Here is a 17410-nt window from a genome sequence, read left to right on the forward strand (position 1 = left end):
CCAAGGTGACTGAAATACGACGGACCTGCAAGCACTAAATCGCCAAGCCGAGGCTTGGCTTGAACTACTGCGGCAGATGACATGAAATCAAGCTATTTGCTGCAGCAAAATATTGACAATTGACCAATGCCCAGAATGGACGCCTGGGGCGGCTAAGCACGATGATGGAATGAAAAGAAGCAGAGACAGAAACACCAACACTTGCAGTTCGGTCAACGCCCCCGCATCTGATGCCAAACACAGGACACCACCCACGACCCAAGCACCAAACATACATCGGGCATGTGGTGTTTGATGCACCAAAATAAAAGTTGTACAAGGCCGTCTAGTGCTCTCAGTGCTCCAGCGGCCTCCAGCGGCCCTCCAGTCCCAGCCAGTCGGACCAGTTAGAAGCCCATTCTTGCCCATTCTTCTACGCCCACGCACCCACATTCCAGCTGCTAGCGGTCTTAGCCCCCGCTAATTTCAAGGGTCCTGGTCCAAGTGATCCGTCCATCTTTGCCCGGTTGGTCCCTCGGTCCCTCCTCCAAAAAAACGGGAGGACGTAGTTGGAGCTAGAGAAATCGAGAAAGAAAGGGCAGTCAGTTCTGCCACCGCCGCCGTTTGGACTGCGTGTTTCCCTAAGCTGACAAACGGCGACGACGGCTACTCCACGTTGTCTCAGTTTTTTCCATTCTCTCTTTCTTTCTCTAATCTATTTTGAGTTGAGTTCGTCCAGGCCCATCACCACTACCGTACTTTGATTCCAGGTTTGGATCCAGGCACGAACGCAACCTACAGCGAGGCGAGACAACGGGACGATGCTCAAGGTTTGGAACTGCAGAGGTTCCACTGCTACTTGACTGATGATCGCCCAATCCGGTCGTCATTCCCTTACGATTTTATTCCAATTTACCAGTCCACCGGAGAAAGCACTCTATTCAGGTATATATGCCTGCGAGAGCCTCACCGTTAATTATATCTCGTACGGCGAACGGTGGCCTGACTCGCGCAGCTAAAACACCACACATCAATTTCACAAAGACTACACCACCCCGCGCCCATCTTCTCCCCAGCAAGATCCCTTTTCCGAACCAACTACCACGACCTTTCCCACGGAAACGAGACGACGAACCATGGGCCGCCCTCCTGCTTACGTTTTCATTGTGAGGCATGGCAACCGTCTGGATGCCGCCGACAAACAGTGGCATTTGTCCTCGCCTGCCCCCTACGACCCGCCCTTAACTTACGGGGGATGGCTACAATCAAGGATGGTAGGGGCTCGCATAGCATCCATCATACAAGAACGTGAAGCCGAAGAAGAAGCTGCCGCTGCAATCAACCAAACGCCCCGTAAACGACGACGATACAATGTCGTTTTGCACAGCTCGCCCTTCCTCCGGTGTGTACAGACTTCGGTAGCCATCAGTTCCGGCCTGGCGTTGGAACCCTCCTCCTCGCCCTCCCGCACCCCTACCGGCGGCCAGTCGCCTCGCACAAAGCCCACCCGAGTGAACCAGATCTCGTCCTTCTCAAATCCGGCTCCCTCAAGAACACGACCTGCACTACCAGCCGAGAACGAGCCGAAGAATACCGTCCAGAGCCCAATACATATCAAGCGATCGGTCCTCCGACTCGACCCCTTCCTGGGAGAGTGGGCATCACCCGATTACTTCGACCACATCACCCCACCTCCCAGATCAGCACTCATGCTTGCGTCCGCCAAGGCCGAACTACTGCGAAAAGAAGATTACAACAATTACGCACACTTCAACGCGAAGCCGGTGCCTAGCACGCCCAGCGCCTTGTGGAATTCCCCCTCGTTGCGCAGCCCTCTCGCGACACACGCCGAGTCTGCCGATGATCACACAAGCTCCCCGGACTGGATAGTCTCTCCAAGCTGGATGAATCACTTCCTAGCCCGGCTCTCAAGTCCCCTTGGGGGCACCACGCCGTGGAAGCACATCCACCATACCCGTTGGCTATACCGCGCCCACCCCACCTTACGCAGTCTCGGTTACAGACCCCATACCTGTTGGTTATGTGGCTCATGCCCGAGATGCTTGCGTCGATGTTGACTACCAATGGGACTCGTCGCGCGACAACCTTGCATGGGGTGACGGTGGCGTCCTGCCTGAAGAATGGGCGGCGATGCACCAACGTTTTAGGAAGGGACTGAAGCGTTTAGTTGAGTGGTATTCGACAGCCGATCGCCCTGGAGACATGGTGACCAAAACAACTTGCATGATCAAGTTTCCACATGGCAACGGGGCACAAAGTGGATGTGCAATCGACGAAGGGGATGACGATGTCGAGACTGAGAACATCGTGGTGTTGGTGTCACATGGTGCCGGCTGCAACGCGCTGGTGGGTGGCGTGACCGCTCAGCCCGTGCTGGCTGATGTTGCCATGTCGTCTCTTACTGTGGCAAGGAGGCGGCCTGCGTATGACGGCGTCGACTCGATTGATGCCAGCGCCCTGGCGTCTTTAGACGATGCGTTCTCGCGACGGAAAATGTCTATCCCCGACATGTATGAGATGACCTTGTTCGCGAACAGTGACCACCTCATGCCAGGGGCTGGATCACTGAGTAGGTCCTCAAGCATTAGCGGGGGTGTTCGGGGGCGGTTCAACGGGCCTCTCTCTCCTGCGCTGCGGGACGTCGGCTTCGGCGCGCAGTTCGGGCAGACATCGCCCGTCCATCGCAGTAACTCTGTAAACGCGTCGCTCGGCAGTATGCGGCGATCCTCTCACGCCACCAGCTTCAACAACAGGGCTAGTCAAACTGACAAGGGCGGCATCACCGTGGGAAGTGGCGTCACAACTTTTATTAAATCCGCTCGATCGAATTCCATCGGGCTTTGGGAGCCTCCACAGGAAACAGAAAAAGCTCAGGAAGACCTGCCGATGACGCTCAATTTTGAGCATGAGCATGAAAAGGAGGTAAAGAAGCCAGCGCCATTGGACTTGAAGGCAACGGACGAACCAGAAACGAACAACGGCCATCTGCCAGTCCAGCATCCCAAGACTGTCACTGTAGACAGTCTTGAGGAAAAGATGATGGAACCGCGCAGTGAAGATCGGGGCACCTCGGACGGACGCTCATCCCCAAGCCTTTGGGGCGGTGGTAGCGGTGGTGGAGGAGGAGGAGGAGGGCTTTGGGGCGCACCGCGACCTCCAGGTGAAGCCGAGCGGATACGCGATCTATCGTCAAGCAAGAGACGATGGACCGTTAATGAGCGCTGAGATAGAAACGCGCCAAACTGCATACAGAGGCGTTAATGGTATGATTTAGCCGGGTTGCATAGCTCTTCTCCCCCCTTTAAAATAAGAAGAATGTACTACCATATTTGAGTAAAGTATCACTGCTCCTATTCTGACCTGAACCCGAACCTGCTACGTAGGTATGGCTCGCACCATTATTATAGTCTAGCGCCCGAGGGACTGTTTTACCCTGAGTAGAGTCGGGCTAATATGACCTCATGAGCTTTGCTTGGACCCGAGTTCATTGGAATGATCTGCAGAGCATCGATGTGAAGTTCGCGCAGTGCAGCCAGCCCGCCCCCAAGCTAGTGTCAGGGGGTTGGAAGCTAGTAGTCTTGCCTCCCATCGGATGCTTCTCCTTTGACCCGAGCAAAGAAAAAGGAAGAACAGGATGTCGGCGATTGGATGACGAGGGCCAAGTTGCACGTTGCACGGCTGTACTGCTGCACGCTGCACAGCGCTGCAGGCAGGACATATGCAGGCCTCTGGAAGGTGTGCATATTCTAATTCTTGTATATAAATATCCGTCTACATGTTTCACGACTCGAGATGTTTCTTTACCGCAGGAGACGAGTCAACCCCCTGCAAGACCAAAGGTGCTAGATTGATTGATCTGATAACAAATGGCCTTGGTGGCAGGGTACCTCTCGGCCCAGATGACAGTACCAGCCGAGGCACTGACGTCGTCGGGGTACATTTGGAGGGGGGAACAGTGCGCACCGCTGCTTATGGGGATTTTGGCGTCGTCGATGTAGTACCGCCGCATTTGTGTTCCATTTCACCCGACAGTCCGGCGTTGCTCTTGGATTGGAGTACCTCTTTTCGATTTGAATTGGCTTTTTGATCTGGAGTTGGAGTCGCTTACTGGGCTGGTTTGCGAGATGCATCTACATACTGCAACTAGGCCATCACGTCACCAACCAGACCTCACAAGCAGAGACTTGTCGCGTTGGATGTCTTGGGTCGATCCCATGCCGAGAGATCTGGTCCTTCCGTAACCCCGGACCTCCGCATACTTGTCCTTTTCCCATGGCCTCCAATTTGCTCCCGTTGCCTCTTCCAAGACCTTGGGACTGCAATCACGAAGAACTCCTGCCTGTTGCCCAGAAAGCCGGCGTTCAATCGCTTCCACGCCTCTGCAAGTTGAACGACGACAAGAGCCCACCGTATCGATTCGTGGGGAAGTGGGTCGCGATCACAAGCCGAGGGACGACACTCTCAATTGGCAAGACAGCACGGGACTTTGGCCCGGACTTTACACATCCATCCCTCCATCCAGCCATCCAACCAGTCCAAGTCAGCCAGCCGTCCGTCTTAATTTGTTTTTTCCCGGTTGTTTGCAGCGCATCGATCTTCCCCACGAGAAACGGACATATTTCTTGATATTGCTGAACAGGCGTCATAATTCCGAGAACATAGCATCTCGTTTCTTTTACTTCTCGTCCTCGGCTCACCTCACCTCCCCTCACCCCCCTCCAAATCGCCCCTCCAACCAGACAACATGACTTCAGAACCGCCCAACAGCCTCGACACAAAGCTGCGGTCCGCCGTGCCCGCGCCCGTCGCCCAAAAGCTCCCGCACATCCCCGAGTCCACAGATGAGCTCAAGAGCGAGTTGAAGGCCGAGGCCAAAGCCGCCGCCAGCAGCGGCATGTCGCAGCTGCGCTCGTTCGCCGCGGGCGGCTTCGGTGGCGTCTGCGCCGTCGTCGTCGGCCACCCCTTTGATCTCGTCAAGGTGCGTCTCCAGACTGCCGAGAGCGGTGTCTACAGCAGCGCCATCGACGTCGTCCGCAAGAGCATCGCCCGCGACGGCTTGCGGAGGGGACTGTACGCTGGTGTCAGTGCGCCGCTGGTGGGTGTCACGCCCATGTGTGAGTTATTGATCTTTATGCTGCCTGTTCTCATCCTTGAATACACGTACTAACTTTTCTCCAACAGTCGCCGTGTCCTTCTGGGGCTACGACCTAGGCAAGCAAATCGTGACGTCGCTCTCGACGCCCGAGATCAACCCGACAACGGGCCGGCCAACACAGCTGTCCATCGCGCAGACCTCGGCGGCGGGCTTCTTCAGCGCAATCCCCATGACGGCCATCACGGCACCTTTTGAGCGCGTCAAGGTGATCCTGCAGGTCCAGGACCAGAAGCGGCAGCCCGGCGAGAAGCCCAAGTACAACGGCGGCATGGATGTGGTGCGCCAGCTGTACCGCGAGGGCGGCGTGCGCTCCGTCTTCCGCGGCTCGGCGGCCACCCTGGCGCGTGACGGCCCCGGCAGCGCCGCCTACTTCGCCGCCTACGAGTACTGCAAGCGCAAGCTGACGCCCGTGGACCCCAAGACCGGAAACCCCAGCGGCGAACTTTCCTTGCTTGCCATCACGGCGGCAGGTGGTGCTGCGGGTGTCGCCATGTGGATCCCCGTCTTCCCCGTCGACACGGTCAAGTCGCGCCTCCAGACAGCCGACGGCAACCCCACCCTCAAGGGCGTCATCCGCGAGATCTACGGCAGGGGCGGCTTCAAGGCCTTCTTCCCCGGGTTTGGCCCCGCTCTCGCGCGAGCCGTGCCCGCCAACGCGGCTACCTTCTTGGGTGTCGAGTTGGCTCACCAAGCCATGAACAAGGCATTTGGTTAAAGGAATAAAAACTAAAACCGATCATTAATTAACGTCGCAATCACTACGAAAGAGTCCAAGAGGTACAGGCCTGAGGAAGCGAAACGGACAAAGAGGAGGTTTAGGGGCGAGGAGGGCATGACTGGTGCCGGCCTAGGCAAAAGCTTGGTCTGGTATCTTTGAAGGATCAATCAATCATACCCAGTGCTCGTGTTCGATGCATCATCGTTGATGAAATGAGGGAAAGTAAGCAACGGAGCGACTAACAAAAGCTCCCAGTTGCAGCAATGGACTCGCAAGGGTGGAATGATGATACTCACTCATATAGACAGCGTAGACATACATGAGTGCAGGGGTGGCTTCTGTGTCTTTCCGAGATTAGACATGATATATATTACGTATTCGCGTACTTATGTAGGCAACCCGCCCTGTTAAATATAGAACAAAATGCGTCGAAATTCTTCAAGCATCGTGGTTTCAGTTTAGAGCAGGCTTCCCCCCTGCATTTAGTTTATAGCTCATCCCGGCTACGCAAGAACTCAAGCTTTTCGGTGAAGTTGGATAAAACTTGAGGGTATTATTTTTCTGCTTCGTATCTAATTTTAAAACGCGTTTCTCTATCCTATGTATCATAGTCGGAATTAGGTTGTTCATGGTGATTTTGATACATGTACAGTTACACAGTTGATTTACTTAAACCCCGGGCTTTTTGGTGCCAGCGAGCTCAGCCGACCCATACCACACCAACATGCGGTGTCACCTTCCCTCTCCATCTGCACCGTGCTGTCGATGCCATGGTCTAACAAGTAGTGGCTGACCCGCTCTCGGACGTCCTCCATGTCGACTCCGCGCATCGCCGCCACGTGGATGACGCCGATGAGCTTCGTCCGGGACTCGCCGCTGCCGGTGCGGTCGTCTTCCCAGATTTTGGGCACTGCGTAAGACGCGACCCCGCGCACTCCCGTGATGCCGGATAAGGTGTTCCGCAGGTTATACTCGGTGTCGTCCGGGTTCGTCAGAAGCAGCTTGTGGGCAGAGGACTTAACAAGTGGCACGGCCGTCATGCCGATCAGGTAAGCAATAAGAAACGAGGCGACAGGATCCCAGCCAGACCAAGGGATGAAGTAGGTCAGTATGGTGGAAAAGATGACGGATGCGCTACCGAGAGTGTCGGCCAGAATATGCAGATAAATCCCGTGCATATTATCATTGTCGTGGGAGTGACCATGCGAATGACCGTGCGAGTGGCCGTGATCGTGACCATGTCCGTGGTCGTGTCCATGGTCGTGGCCGTGATGCGCATGCGCATGCGACCCAAAGGCGAAAATCCCCAGCAAGTTTACGATCAAGCCCAATGTGCTGACAACGAACAGATCCAGCAGACGTTTCGTCTCTCTGCCCTCCATAAGTCGCTCGACGCCTTCGAACATGATTTCCACGCTGATGAGTCTGGACCAGTAAATTAGCAAGACAAACACGGCGAAGATCGAAGTTCACATACATCAAGAAAATACCATTGGCGAAGCCACTCAATGTCTCGATTTTCCCAAAGCCGTAGGGGAACCTTTCACTTGGTGCCCATTTGCTCATGACGGCCGCGAATAACCCTACAGCCAAAGCCACGCAGTCGAAAAACATGTGGATGCTGTCGCTGAGCAAGCCCAACGAGTCCGTCACATAGCCGTAGAAGGCTTGGACAGCCATGAAGGAGAAGTTTACTCTGGCGTATCGTTGTCAGTTTGAGATTGATGTCTCTCGACGAGGAAGGGGAGTGGAAACACGCATCACTTACATCATAAAATAGAAGATGCGCCTTGAGTCCTTCTCGATCATGACAGAATGTATGAGTGGCCATCGAGATGTGTATGGTAATAATAAGGCAGTAAACTTGGAGTGGTGCGTATGAACATGAGCATGGCCGTGATCGTGATCATGCGCATGGCTATGGCTAGGTCCATGACTATGATCGTGCGCGTGGCTGTGGCTGTGGTTGTGACTATGCCCGTGGTCGTGGTCATGGTCGTGATCGTGTCCATGGCCACAATGGCCGGAGTGGCTGTGGGCATGGCCATGTCCTTCGTGGGAGTGGTCGTGATCATGATCGTGATCATGACCGGCGCCCGCGGGAGATCTGTCGAAGTAGGCGGAGCCATTCTGCCCGGGCGTAGCAGGAGACGCATCTTGTACTGGGCTTAACCCGTTCCCACCAAATCCCGCATTGCCCGAGGCCTTTCGAGAGAGCGGCGATGGTCGGTTCATGTTCTCTCGTCGTTGCATGGGCAGGAACGAGTTGGCCTTGTACTGCGTCGTGTTCTGGGTATGCGCCGCAGCAGCCGTGGCGTGGGAATGAGCGTGGTCATCGCCCTCGCTGTGATACTGATCATAGCTCTGACTGCGACTGTGTTGGCCACGGCCGTTGGCATAGGCGTTTAGGGACTCGAGGCTCTGGCTGTAGGAATGCATGCTGGCGTTGCTGCCTCGGTCGGATCGTCGCGAGTGGCCGAAGGTTGGCGGCGAGCGGGAGTGCGAGTGAGACTGGACGTGTTCGTGGCCATGATGGGCGTGGTTGTGGGGTAGGGGAGGAGTCGGGAAGGCATATGACGATGCCATGGTGTTATGGACAATTGCGAGTCACGCAGACGCAATCTATTGTACCACCTCGGCGAAAGAAGCTTAACAGAAGAATGCGGCCTAGTGTGGTGTCGTCGCAGCTGTCGGTGAGGTCAATGCGACCCCGGGCTTGTTAACAGCAACACTTCATGGAAGGTCGAGTCGAACGGAGAACTGTGGTTGATTGTGGCCAAAAGAAAAGCCAGCTGGGGTGCCTGTCGACCGATGATGCGAGAATGGGTATGGAATTTGGGAATTTCGAGTCGAAGAGGCAGTCGAACGGATTCGTCCTGTTGTCTCACTGAGGCTTCTTGGAAATGTTCGATTGACCCGACACGTTCTCTTCGCGAAAGGGGGCGCACCGATAGCGCGGGACGGGGCGTCAAGCGTGAAAGGCTGAAGGTAAGGAAAAGCGACCAGGCAAGCAGGCCGGCTTGTTTGAAGGGGCGCGAGGTCGGGCTGTTCTAGTCCTGTCGGTACCACATTAATGATGTCGTATCAATCAATGCATGAGCCAGCCCATTCCTGGTCGGCCGGTCACTGGTACTGATGCTGGGAAATCTTGAAGGGCAGGAGATTGGAGAGCAACCAAGGGAGGTGGAAAGAAGAGAAGCAGCAGCATCGACGATAGACATGTTATTGTCCTGCCTGCCTGCCCAATCTGGTTCGTTCGGGTGCTTGCCTCTCGCTAAGCTAATCTCCATCCTCCCCCTGTTCTGCTGCTGCTGTCGACCTGCTGATGGCAAATGGGATGCAAGGTTCGGGAGGTTGACAAGCACTAAAATTGGCGACGCTGGGCATCCCAGGAGGTATCCGTCTTGCCATTAGCCATCTCGACATCTTGCCAGTAATCTTGCCGTCCATCTCCCTCCTCCACCCGTCAAAAGAAAAGAAGGAGAAAAAGGAAAAAACCCCGTTGCCCGTACTCCATTCAGTTGAAACAACATCTGCCAATCTCCAGTCGTACGGAAATGCTTTCAGATCTTGGAAGGAGAATGAGATCAACCCCAATCTGCAGCTAAGCTCCGAAAACATGGAGAGTGCCTCTAGTGCAATAGGTAGCGTGCGTGCTCTGCATCTTAAAGAGCGAGATGGCTCTTCCCTTGCTACTTGCATCAATCGTCATTCAATCATTCATTCATTCACCACTGGGTTTATCTTTAGCGGGGAAATACAAGACCACGAGCCTGTCCGCGGGCCTGTCTCCATTGAAGCTCCTGATTTGATGCCTGGCGGGTTTTACGCTAAATTTGACACATTGCCGCAGGGCCCCAGCATGCTACCGTGATTGAGCTGAAAGCGGCTGGCGGTTGGCTCGGGTTTATGGCGGTAGAGTGTGCGGAGGAAAAACCCGTGCTCGCTTTCTGGACAATTGCCATCTTGGTAGCTGCCACGGGTAGATTAGATGCCATCCCAAGCCTGAGATCCTAAATCGCATGTGAGATGAAGCGTCAGTGAACCTTGAGTAGGTAAGTTCAACTTCATGGTCATTGAGGCATGTTCTCCGGGTCTCGCTACCTGCTTACACATTAGAAACAGGATCGGCAGCGGGAAAAAGGACACATCTTGCATCGGTGGAAGCTGGTAACACCGCTAATGGCATCTTTTGAGAAAGCCCAGTCCAGCAACAAACCTTCCCGTGAGACAGACTGATCGCCTCTGGATCATGGCCATCTTGGCCACCGTCCTTACAAGCCTCTTGGCTGCCGTTGTTTTCTTCGGCATCATGCTGCTTCCCTCGCGATATGTCAAACATTCACCGGCCACAAAGGAGTCAACAAGGGTTCACGTCCTTGTGTTGGGTGACATCGGCCGCAGCCCTCGAATGAACTATCATGCACGAAGCATTGCCAGTCATGGAGGTTATGTAGATCTGATAGGCTATGACGGTAAGCACTTATTATGTGCATCAAATAGTGTGCGGATTGGAAGCTAATTGCTATTGCACGGCATAGAGTCGCCTATCCTCCCTGACCTCCTGAGTAATGAGCGGGTCGAGGTATACGGGCTGGCCACACCACCTTCGGCGCTCAAGTCGCTTCCATTCCTGATCGCCGGACCACTCAAAGTCCTCTGGCAGATATGGACACTGATCCGCGTGCTCGGGTACGACACTCCGCCTGCACGCTGGTTGCTGGTCCAGAACCCCCTTCTATCCCCACCCTGGCGATTGCCATGATCATATGCTTTCTGCGCAACACCCACCTCATGATCGACTGGCACAATTATGGCTGGACCATCCTCGCCGGCACTCGCGGGACAGATCACCCGTTCGTCAGGATCTCCAAGGCCTACGAATGTGTCCTCGGTCGAGCTGCCCCCACCGCCAACATCACCGTCACCCACGCCATGGAGAGGCAACTGAAGGAAGCGCCGTATCATATCAGAACCCCTATCCTGACCCTGCATGATCGGCCAGCCGATATCTTCAAGCCTCTCCATTCCGAGAAGGACCGACTGGCATTCCTAGAGAAACTGCCCGAGACCAAAGACATGGCTCGTGATATCGTAGGGGGCCGGGCGAAGCTCATCGTAAGCAGCACGAGCTGGACGCCCGACGAAGACTTCTCGCTGCTCCTAGACGGGCTCGTCACGTACGCCAAGGTGTACACGAGCCCCATCGTCGCCATCATCACGGGCAAGGGTCCGCAAAAGGCCCACTACCTGGACCGCATCGCGCAGCTCCAGAAGGACGGGCAGCTACCCAACATCCGCATCGACACCGCTTGGCTCTCCATGGAGGACTATGCTACGCTGCTCAGTTGCGCCGACCTTGGCGTCTGCCTACACATGTCCAGCTCCGGCGTCGACCTGCCCATGAAGGTCGTCGATATGTTCGGCTCGGGCCTGCCCGTGGCTGCCTACGCCAACTACGAGAGCTTCGGCGAGCTGGTCAAGGAGGGAGTCAACGGCTGCGGCTTCGAGACGGCGGATGAGCTGGCAGCGACTTTGGGACGTCTGTTTACGGAAGACGGTTCTCATGAGTTGAAACATCTCCGGGAGGGTGCCTGTAAGGAAGGCAGCTTGCGCTGGGACGAGGAATGGGATCGAGTGATTGGTCGCGTGATTGGCGTAATTGAGTAGTATACGGTTATGGCGGAATAAATATACCGTGCTGCATACACAGTCCTCCGGCTTGCGACTCACCCCGCCGTACCCATTTGATTGGTAGTGATGACTCCTTTCCTGCTATTGACCAAATATCAGCAAAAGAAAGAAAAGAAGCAGAAGATAATGCAAACATTCCCTGAGCTTATCATAACCGACAATGTTCTGCCCTGGCTGATGAATGAACAAGCCCCCATAAAGCTTCCTCCCTTTCGCCCCGCTCTACACGATTGGTGAATTATCCCTATCCTACCCCTGAGCCCCAACCCCCATGAACCAAACCACAGGCGCCTTATTAGTAAACTTCTTCTCGTCTTCCTCGAAGCGCTTTTTCTCTTCCGCCGGCGTCCTGGTCAGCATGTCGTTGATGGCGTCCATGTCCGGCCACTCTGCCTCGAAGATCACCACGTACGGATCGCTCCCACTCCCAGCCCGGGGCTGCAGGGCGCGGTAGCCCGTGAGACCGTACGGCTTCCAGGCCTTGGCCACCGCGGGCACGTGGTTCGTCAGGTAGTACGTGCTGTTGAAGATGGAGGTCGCGGGATAGGCGATCAGCATGGTTACGCTGGGGTCCGCCCTCGTGGCCGTTGCGAGACCGGTGGGGGGCTGGTAGTATTGCAAGCCAGAAGTAGCAGGTATACTAGGCGACAGAAGGACTGCATCTTTATGAACGTATCTCTCCCTCTTTCAATATTAGCAATGCTTGGACAGCAGGGAAAATGAAGGCCGTTTTGGTCCCCTGTTTTAAGCAAGTATCAGAAAACACTATATAGGTCGAAAAGCACGTACTTCTTTTGCCGATATGATTCACCGGGTAAGTGCCTTGGTTGAGGGGCTGCTCAGCTTCAGATCATTTATGTCGCTCGTAAGCATTTCTACAATCTGGCTAAATGGTAATCTGATGTCCTCCGGCTGGGTGCAAACAAAAGACTCGGGAGTTCCAGTGCCACTCCCGGTACGTAGATCTATTTGCAAATCTTCACCTTTATCAGATCGAACGCTCTTGTCAACATGATCCAGAAAGCCGTTACCTCATATATGCATCAATTTTCGTTTCCCGGTTGCTACAACCAATAGCAAGATTGAAATACCGAAAGAGGTAGGCATATCATGAATGGTATTTGTTTGTTCGATCCTTGTGGTGCCATGAAGGCTATATACAATCTTCACCCGCTAGAGGTCTGTCCAGAATCACCAACCTTGTTGGGTTGCATCCTCTCCTCTTCCGTTTCTCCTGGATGCGTTCGCTTTGTACACAATACTATTGATTAACTCGCCATCATCATCAATAGGGCCGTTTCCTAGTAGTGCTTTATTCAAGCCTTTATTTTTCTTTTTCTTTTCTTGTTTGTCGTTCTTGGTTGTGGTTGACAACACTCGTCGATCAATCCTCTCCCAAGCTCTCGCGCACGCATCTACGGACGCGTTTACGGAACTCCTTGGGCCCGCCTTCGCGCTCGGCGCGCAGCAGCTTTGCGGCGTCGAGGTTGGCGGGAGACTCATCGTTGGGCTCGCTAAACAAGCTGATGACGCTCACGAGGATCGTCTCGGGGGTCTGCACAGGCGACCAGCGCTCGGACGCCGACTCATATCCGTACTTGTCTTCCTCGGGCGGGTGCAGGATCGAGATGCAGAGCTCCCCGGACGGGTAGATGTTGGGGTGGAAGGGTACGGGCGTCTGGAACACCAGCTTGGGCGGCATCAGCGGGTACTCCAAGGGGGAACGTCATGTAGGCACGAAAGTAGGCGCCTCCGTAGTATTTGCAGTCGTCGTTGATCATGAGAACGACCTCCCACTCGAAGATGTTGGTGTCTTTCACCAAGCCGACGGATATGCCAGGCAAGTCCTTGGCGCGCTTCATCTCCATCAATTGCTTCTGTAGTAACCGCGCCGCGCCGGAGCTCTGGGCCGACGAGGCGGCGTTCGGTGTGGCGGACATTCTCCGGTTGTAGCGTATTTACTTCGGCGTCGGTGTCGGTCGACAGTCAAACCGCGGTGACAGGCGCGCAGGTAGGAAGAGTTCGGGTTTCCCTTGAAGCGGTTGATAAGCAGGGCCTTGTAGTGCCTGGCTGTTGCAAGGAGGTGTGGCCAGCGGCGGGGATTCCAAGATACAGGTCTGTAGGTTGTAGAACGTAAGGATTCAGGTGCTTTGGTGGGTACGGTGTACTCTGGGATTTATACTAGGAAGAGAATGAGCGAGGCGGTATCATTATCACGCTGGATCATGAACTAGAGGCTGGAAGATTGGTGATGGCGGGGGTGATTGCGTTATGCGAGGTCAGAACGTCAGGTTACTTATCGAGGAGCTGACAAGAGAGGCGGGGTGGCCCAGCGGTGGCCCAGTGGCCCAGCGGATCCCCAGCACACATAGAACGCCTAGCCAGATCAGGTTACTCAGGCGCGATTGTGCGTCAGGGTCCGCTGCAGGTGGGATGAGATAGATCATGGGGAAACTGCATCTTGCCGACCGTAAATCTTGGCTACTGCATCTGCGAGTCCTTGCCTTCGGTATCGAGTAGATGAATGGGAGTACGAAAGCTGCAGGTCTGACCTTGCGCGCATCGGCTGGTTCGGTCGAGGGTTCTTGCAGATCACCGTTGCACAGGCCTCTTAGAAGGGGTGTGTGAGTGGCGGCTTGCAAAACCGGGGCAATTCTATTTCGCGCCGACCTCTGAAAAACCCTCCCATGCTGCATCCCTGTGCTGCTCAATCTGAGAAGTGACAGACACTATGAAGAGTATTTTTGCTCTAGACATTATTTGATTAAGTCTACTGTCCGATCTTTCTAGGTTTATCAATTAGGCGTGTAGCGGGCGACCGAGGCACCGCCACCTGGCCACGATCCCTCGAATCCCTTTTGCGATTCGATGTTAGTCCCGTCCGCCAACCGCAGCACCGACCACGAATCCTTAGAGCACAAGCCAAACGCCTGTAGGTTTGTGGGTGTCTGGGTGATCCAGTTCATGTAGTCTGCAGAGAAAGAATAAAGGTCAGTCGGTCATTCAAGTCAAGGTATGGAGGGGGTTACTCACTTTGGCACTGGAAGTTCCCGGCGCAAGCCTGGTATCCCGGCCCGCTGAAGAAGGCCCACGATGCCGAGGCGTACGTGTAGATGTTGGACCCGCCCTGGAAGTAGTTGGCGAAGCCCATGCGGCAGCGCGTGTCGCCGCCGCCGCACCAGCTGAAGTCCGGGTCGCCCCAGCCGGCAATGTCGGCGGTCCAGGGCTTGGGCGGGATGCTGCCGGTTGCGACCTTGTCGCCCTGGTCGTAGTTGGTCTCGGTCTGCAACAGGGACACCATAACGTTGCTGGCATCCCGCAGGTTCAGCTGGTACAGCCACCAGTGCTCGCTGCCCAGGGCGTGCAGCCAGGTGCCCTTGGTCGACTCGACGAGCGCGCCGCCCTTGCCCGCAATGTTGGAGCCACCCGCGAAGTCCTCGGTCGTGTGGTCCGCAACCCAGTTCCACACGTTCTCGACGTACGCCGACGACGTCTTGGTGAAGTGCAGGCCTAGGAACGCGCCGCGGCACTGGTTGTTGGCGTCACCGCACGCGTTGGTCAGCGCCGACGCGCCGCGGGTGCCTCCGACCGTCACGAGAGAATTCCAGAGTCCCACTTGGCCGGGGGAGGACCCGGCCATGTTGAACTGCACGAGGATGGCACCGGGGAGCACGTCCGACACGGTAAAGCGCATGTCCTGGATCTGCGCCGTGCCGACGTCGCCCGCGTTGCCGACGGCGACCATGGGCTTGGGGTTGGCCGAGTCCTTGAAGTAGGCGCCGTTGCCCGTGATAGTAGCCCAGGCCTCGCCGACGATGCGGGAGCCCTTGGGGATGTGCAGCGTGCTGTCGACGCGGTACTTACCGAACGGGAAGTAGGCGATCTTATTTTGGCTCGCCGCGAGCGCGAGCACCTTGTTAAGCGCGCCGGCCTCGTCGACGGTATTGTCGCCCAGCACCTTCACGCCGCCGTTCTGGGCCGTGTCCTTGACGTTGATGAAGTCGCTGACCGGGTTGTTGGCGTAGTTGGGCGCCGGGGTCACGGGGTACCTGCCGTTCGGGGCCAGGGCGGCCGGCCGGGCGTTGGACGTCTTGGTATCGCCGTAGATGGGGTTGCGGCCGACAGTGTTTCCGTACGTGAAGGTGTCGACGTGGCTCGCGGCACCGATGACGGTGCCTTCGGGCACCTGCGCGACGTCCGAGTTGGTGTCTTTGTTCAAGTTCTCAATCATCCACGACGGGTACGTGGTTGTGACGAAGGTGACGCCTGAGTTCTTGGACGTCGCGTCGATCAGCGCGACCCACGGGGGCGCCGCCGGTGACGCGGACGCCAGTACCGCATGTGTCGAAGGTCGCACCGATGATGCTAATGGTGTTGCCGCCGCTGATGAGCATGCCAATGGTGTTCTGGTAGAAGTACAGGCCCTTGTAGAGGGCTTGCTGGTGTCCATCGTGCCAGACGCCGTTCTTTCGTCATCCCAGCGTTAGTATGGGGTGGAAACGAGATGTGTGTGGGTATTAGAGCAATCGCCAAGTGCAGACACATACCTGACCCTTCTCGATGCGGACGTCAGAGAGACCTAGTGTGGAACCTCTTCCGAGCCTGATACCAGTATGACCCTTGCCATTGCTGGAGGAAGCCATCTTGATCTTGACGTTTTGAAGCTGTGCACCTTGGGCGACCCCCCACCAGAGCGCAAGGAACTCATTGCCTCCGGGGATGTTGGTCGTATCCAATATGACGTTCTTCAACCCGACGGTGAAGGAAAGCTCTCCCGAGATTCCTGTCGCGGGGTCCTGGCCTATAAGAATGCTGGTTAGCCAGGAGCATACGTAATATGAAAAGTTGACTAACCTGGAGAAAAGTGTCGGATCATCGCTCCAGAAGTTGGCTGCGGCTTTGATGATGGGCGGCTGCCAATCCTCGTTAGCAGTTACTTCACTGCCGTATTCATTCTTTCCAAAGGCTCCAAACTCACGTTGGTAGCATCTCCCATGATGATGGTATCGGTATTCATGTAGATGGTCTTGCTGACTTCGTAGGTTCCGGGCGGGAGGTACACAACCCGAGGCTGAGAGGCGAGCCACTGTCCGTGACGCTTCGCGCCGTCGGTTCCGTCGTTGATGGCGGCCTGGATGCCGTTTCCGTCTCCGGCCTTTACGGCCTTGTAGACGGCGTAGTTGTAATCCTTATCGAGATCGGGAGCGTAGCCACGGGCATTGCCGGTGTGGTCCATGTTGGCGTACCAGTATCCCGTGGCCCGGGAAGCGAGGTCCAGGTGGGTGTCATTGACCTCGATTTCGGCGCCGGCAACAACAGCAAGAGGCGAAGCGACGACGGCCTGGACCGCCGCGAGAACGGCGGCCGTGATGATGGTGGATCTCATCGTGGTCGTCGAAGTCGAAGTCGAATTCGGTTGGGTTCGACTGACTTGGATTCACGTGGGGAGAAAACACAGAAAAGCGAACTGCCGATAGGGAGCGGGAATTGCATTCACACACGGCAGCTAACCCAGGACTCCTTATATACCATCTCGCCTAAGGAATAAAAGCAACACACTAGGATCCTCTTCGGAAATTGCCCAAGAGGTCGAAACCCAGTCTAGCGCTGAAGCTCGCCATGGCAGGCTACCAAGCGGCAGGGATGGCTCACTCAGCTGAAGAACACGCGATCTCATCCGAGGACATCCCCGGCCTGGGTTCCACATGATCGGGACGCATGCCCCTTGTTTGGGCGTCATCCATCTTCGACTGGGGGGGCCGCTAGCCAGCCACGGCGAGCGAGCTTAGTAACGGGCCTATCCCAACTGCGCTCGCGGGCGGACCGGTCCCGCAATCTTAATT

At 55.7% G+C, this 17410-nt stretch overlaps 7 protein-coding genes across 7 annotated transcripts; 3 read left to right on the forward strand and 4 right to left on the reverse strand.

Annotated features, from left to right (window-relative positions):
- Positions 1–1115: 1115 nt before the first annotated feature.
- On the forward strand, positions 1116–3225 carry PG998_003894 (phosphoglycerate mutase; the record flags this gene model as incomplete). The annotated part of the gene is made up of 2 exons (XM_066870712.1): positions 1116–1956; positions 2003–3225. 2 exons carry the CDS (start codon positions 1116–1118, stop codon positions 3223–3225), a joined length of 2064 nt encoding a protein of 687 aa, XP_066734462.1.
- A 1519-nt stretch (positions 3226–4744) lies between these two features.
- PG998_003895 (uncharacterized protein) lies at positions 4745–5870 on the forward strand (the record flags this gene model as incomplete). Its single annotated transcript, XM_066870713.1, has 2 exons — positions 4745–5114; positions 5182–5870. 2 exons carry the CDS (start codon positions 4745–4747, stop codon positions 5868–5870), a joined length of 1059 nt encoding a protein of 352 aa, XP_066734463.1.
- Positions 5871–6544: 674 nt separating this feature from the next.
- Positions 6545–8459, reverse strand: PG998_003896 (uncharacterized protein; the record flags this gene model as incomplete). The annotated part of the gene is made up of 3 exons (XM_066870714.1): positions 6545–7298; positions 7351–7569; positions 7642–8459. Coding segments are annotated over 3 exons (1791 nt in total), but the record flags the coding sequence as incomplete, so codon positions are not given.
- A 1666-nt stretch (positions 8460–10125) lies between these two features.
- On the forward strand, positions 10126–11543 carry PG998_003897 (glycosyl transferase group 1; the record flags this gene model as incomplete). Its single annotated transcript, XM_066870715.1, has 3 exons — positions 10126–10348; positions 10415–10493; positions 10529–11543. 3 exons carry the CDS (start codon positions 10126–10128, stop codon positions 11541–11543), a joined length of 1317 nt encoding a protein of 438 aa, XP_066734465.1.
- A 273-nt stretch (positions 11544–11816) lies between these two features.
- On the reverse strand, positions 11817–12125 carry PG998_003898 (uncharacterized protein; the record flags this gene model as incomplete). The annotated part of the gene is made up of 1 exon (XM_066870716.1): positions 11817–12125. One exon carries the CDS (start codon positions 12123–12125, stop codon positions 11817–11819), a length of 309 nt encoding a protein of 102 aa, XP_066734466.1.
- Positions 12126–12951: 826 nt separating this feature from the next.
- On the reverse strand, positions 12952–13507 carry PG998_003899 (Ubiquitin-conjugating enzyme- E2; the record flags this gene model as incomplete). The annotated part of the gene is made up of 2 exons (XM_066870717.1): positions 12952–13245; positions 13355–13507. 2 exons carry the CDS (start codon positions 13505–13507, stop codon positions 12952–12954), a joined length of 447 nt encoding a protein of 148 aa, XP_066734467.1.
- Positions 13508–14362: 855 nt separating this feature from the next.
- Positions 14363–16953, reverse strand: PG998_003900 (uncharacterized protein; the record flags this gene model as incomplete). The annotated part of the gene is made up of 6 exons (XM_066870718.1): positions 14363–14538; positions 14601–15616; positions 15656–15840; positions 15872–16033; positions 16115–16480; positions 16546–16953. 6 exons carry the CDS (start codon positions 16951–16953, stop codon positions 14363–14365), a joined length of 2313 nt encoding a protein of 770 aa, XP_066734468.1.
- Between the last annotated feature and the right edge of the window lie 457 nt (positions 16954–17410).

The sequence above is a fragment of the Apiospora kogelbergensis genome (assembly GCF_038363985.1).
Source record: "Apiospora kogelbergensis strain CBS 113332 chromosome Unknown utg000002l_segment0_segment0, whole genome shotgun sequence".
Classification (NCBI taxonomy): Eukaryota; Fungi; Ascomycota; class Sordariomycetes; order Amphisphaeriales; family Apiosporaceae; genus Apiospora; species Apiospora kogelbergensis.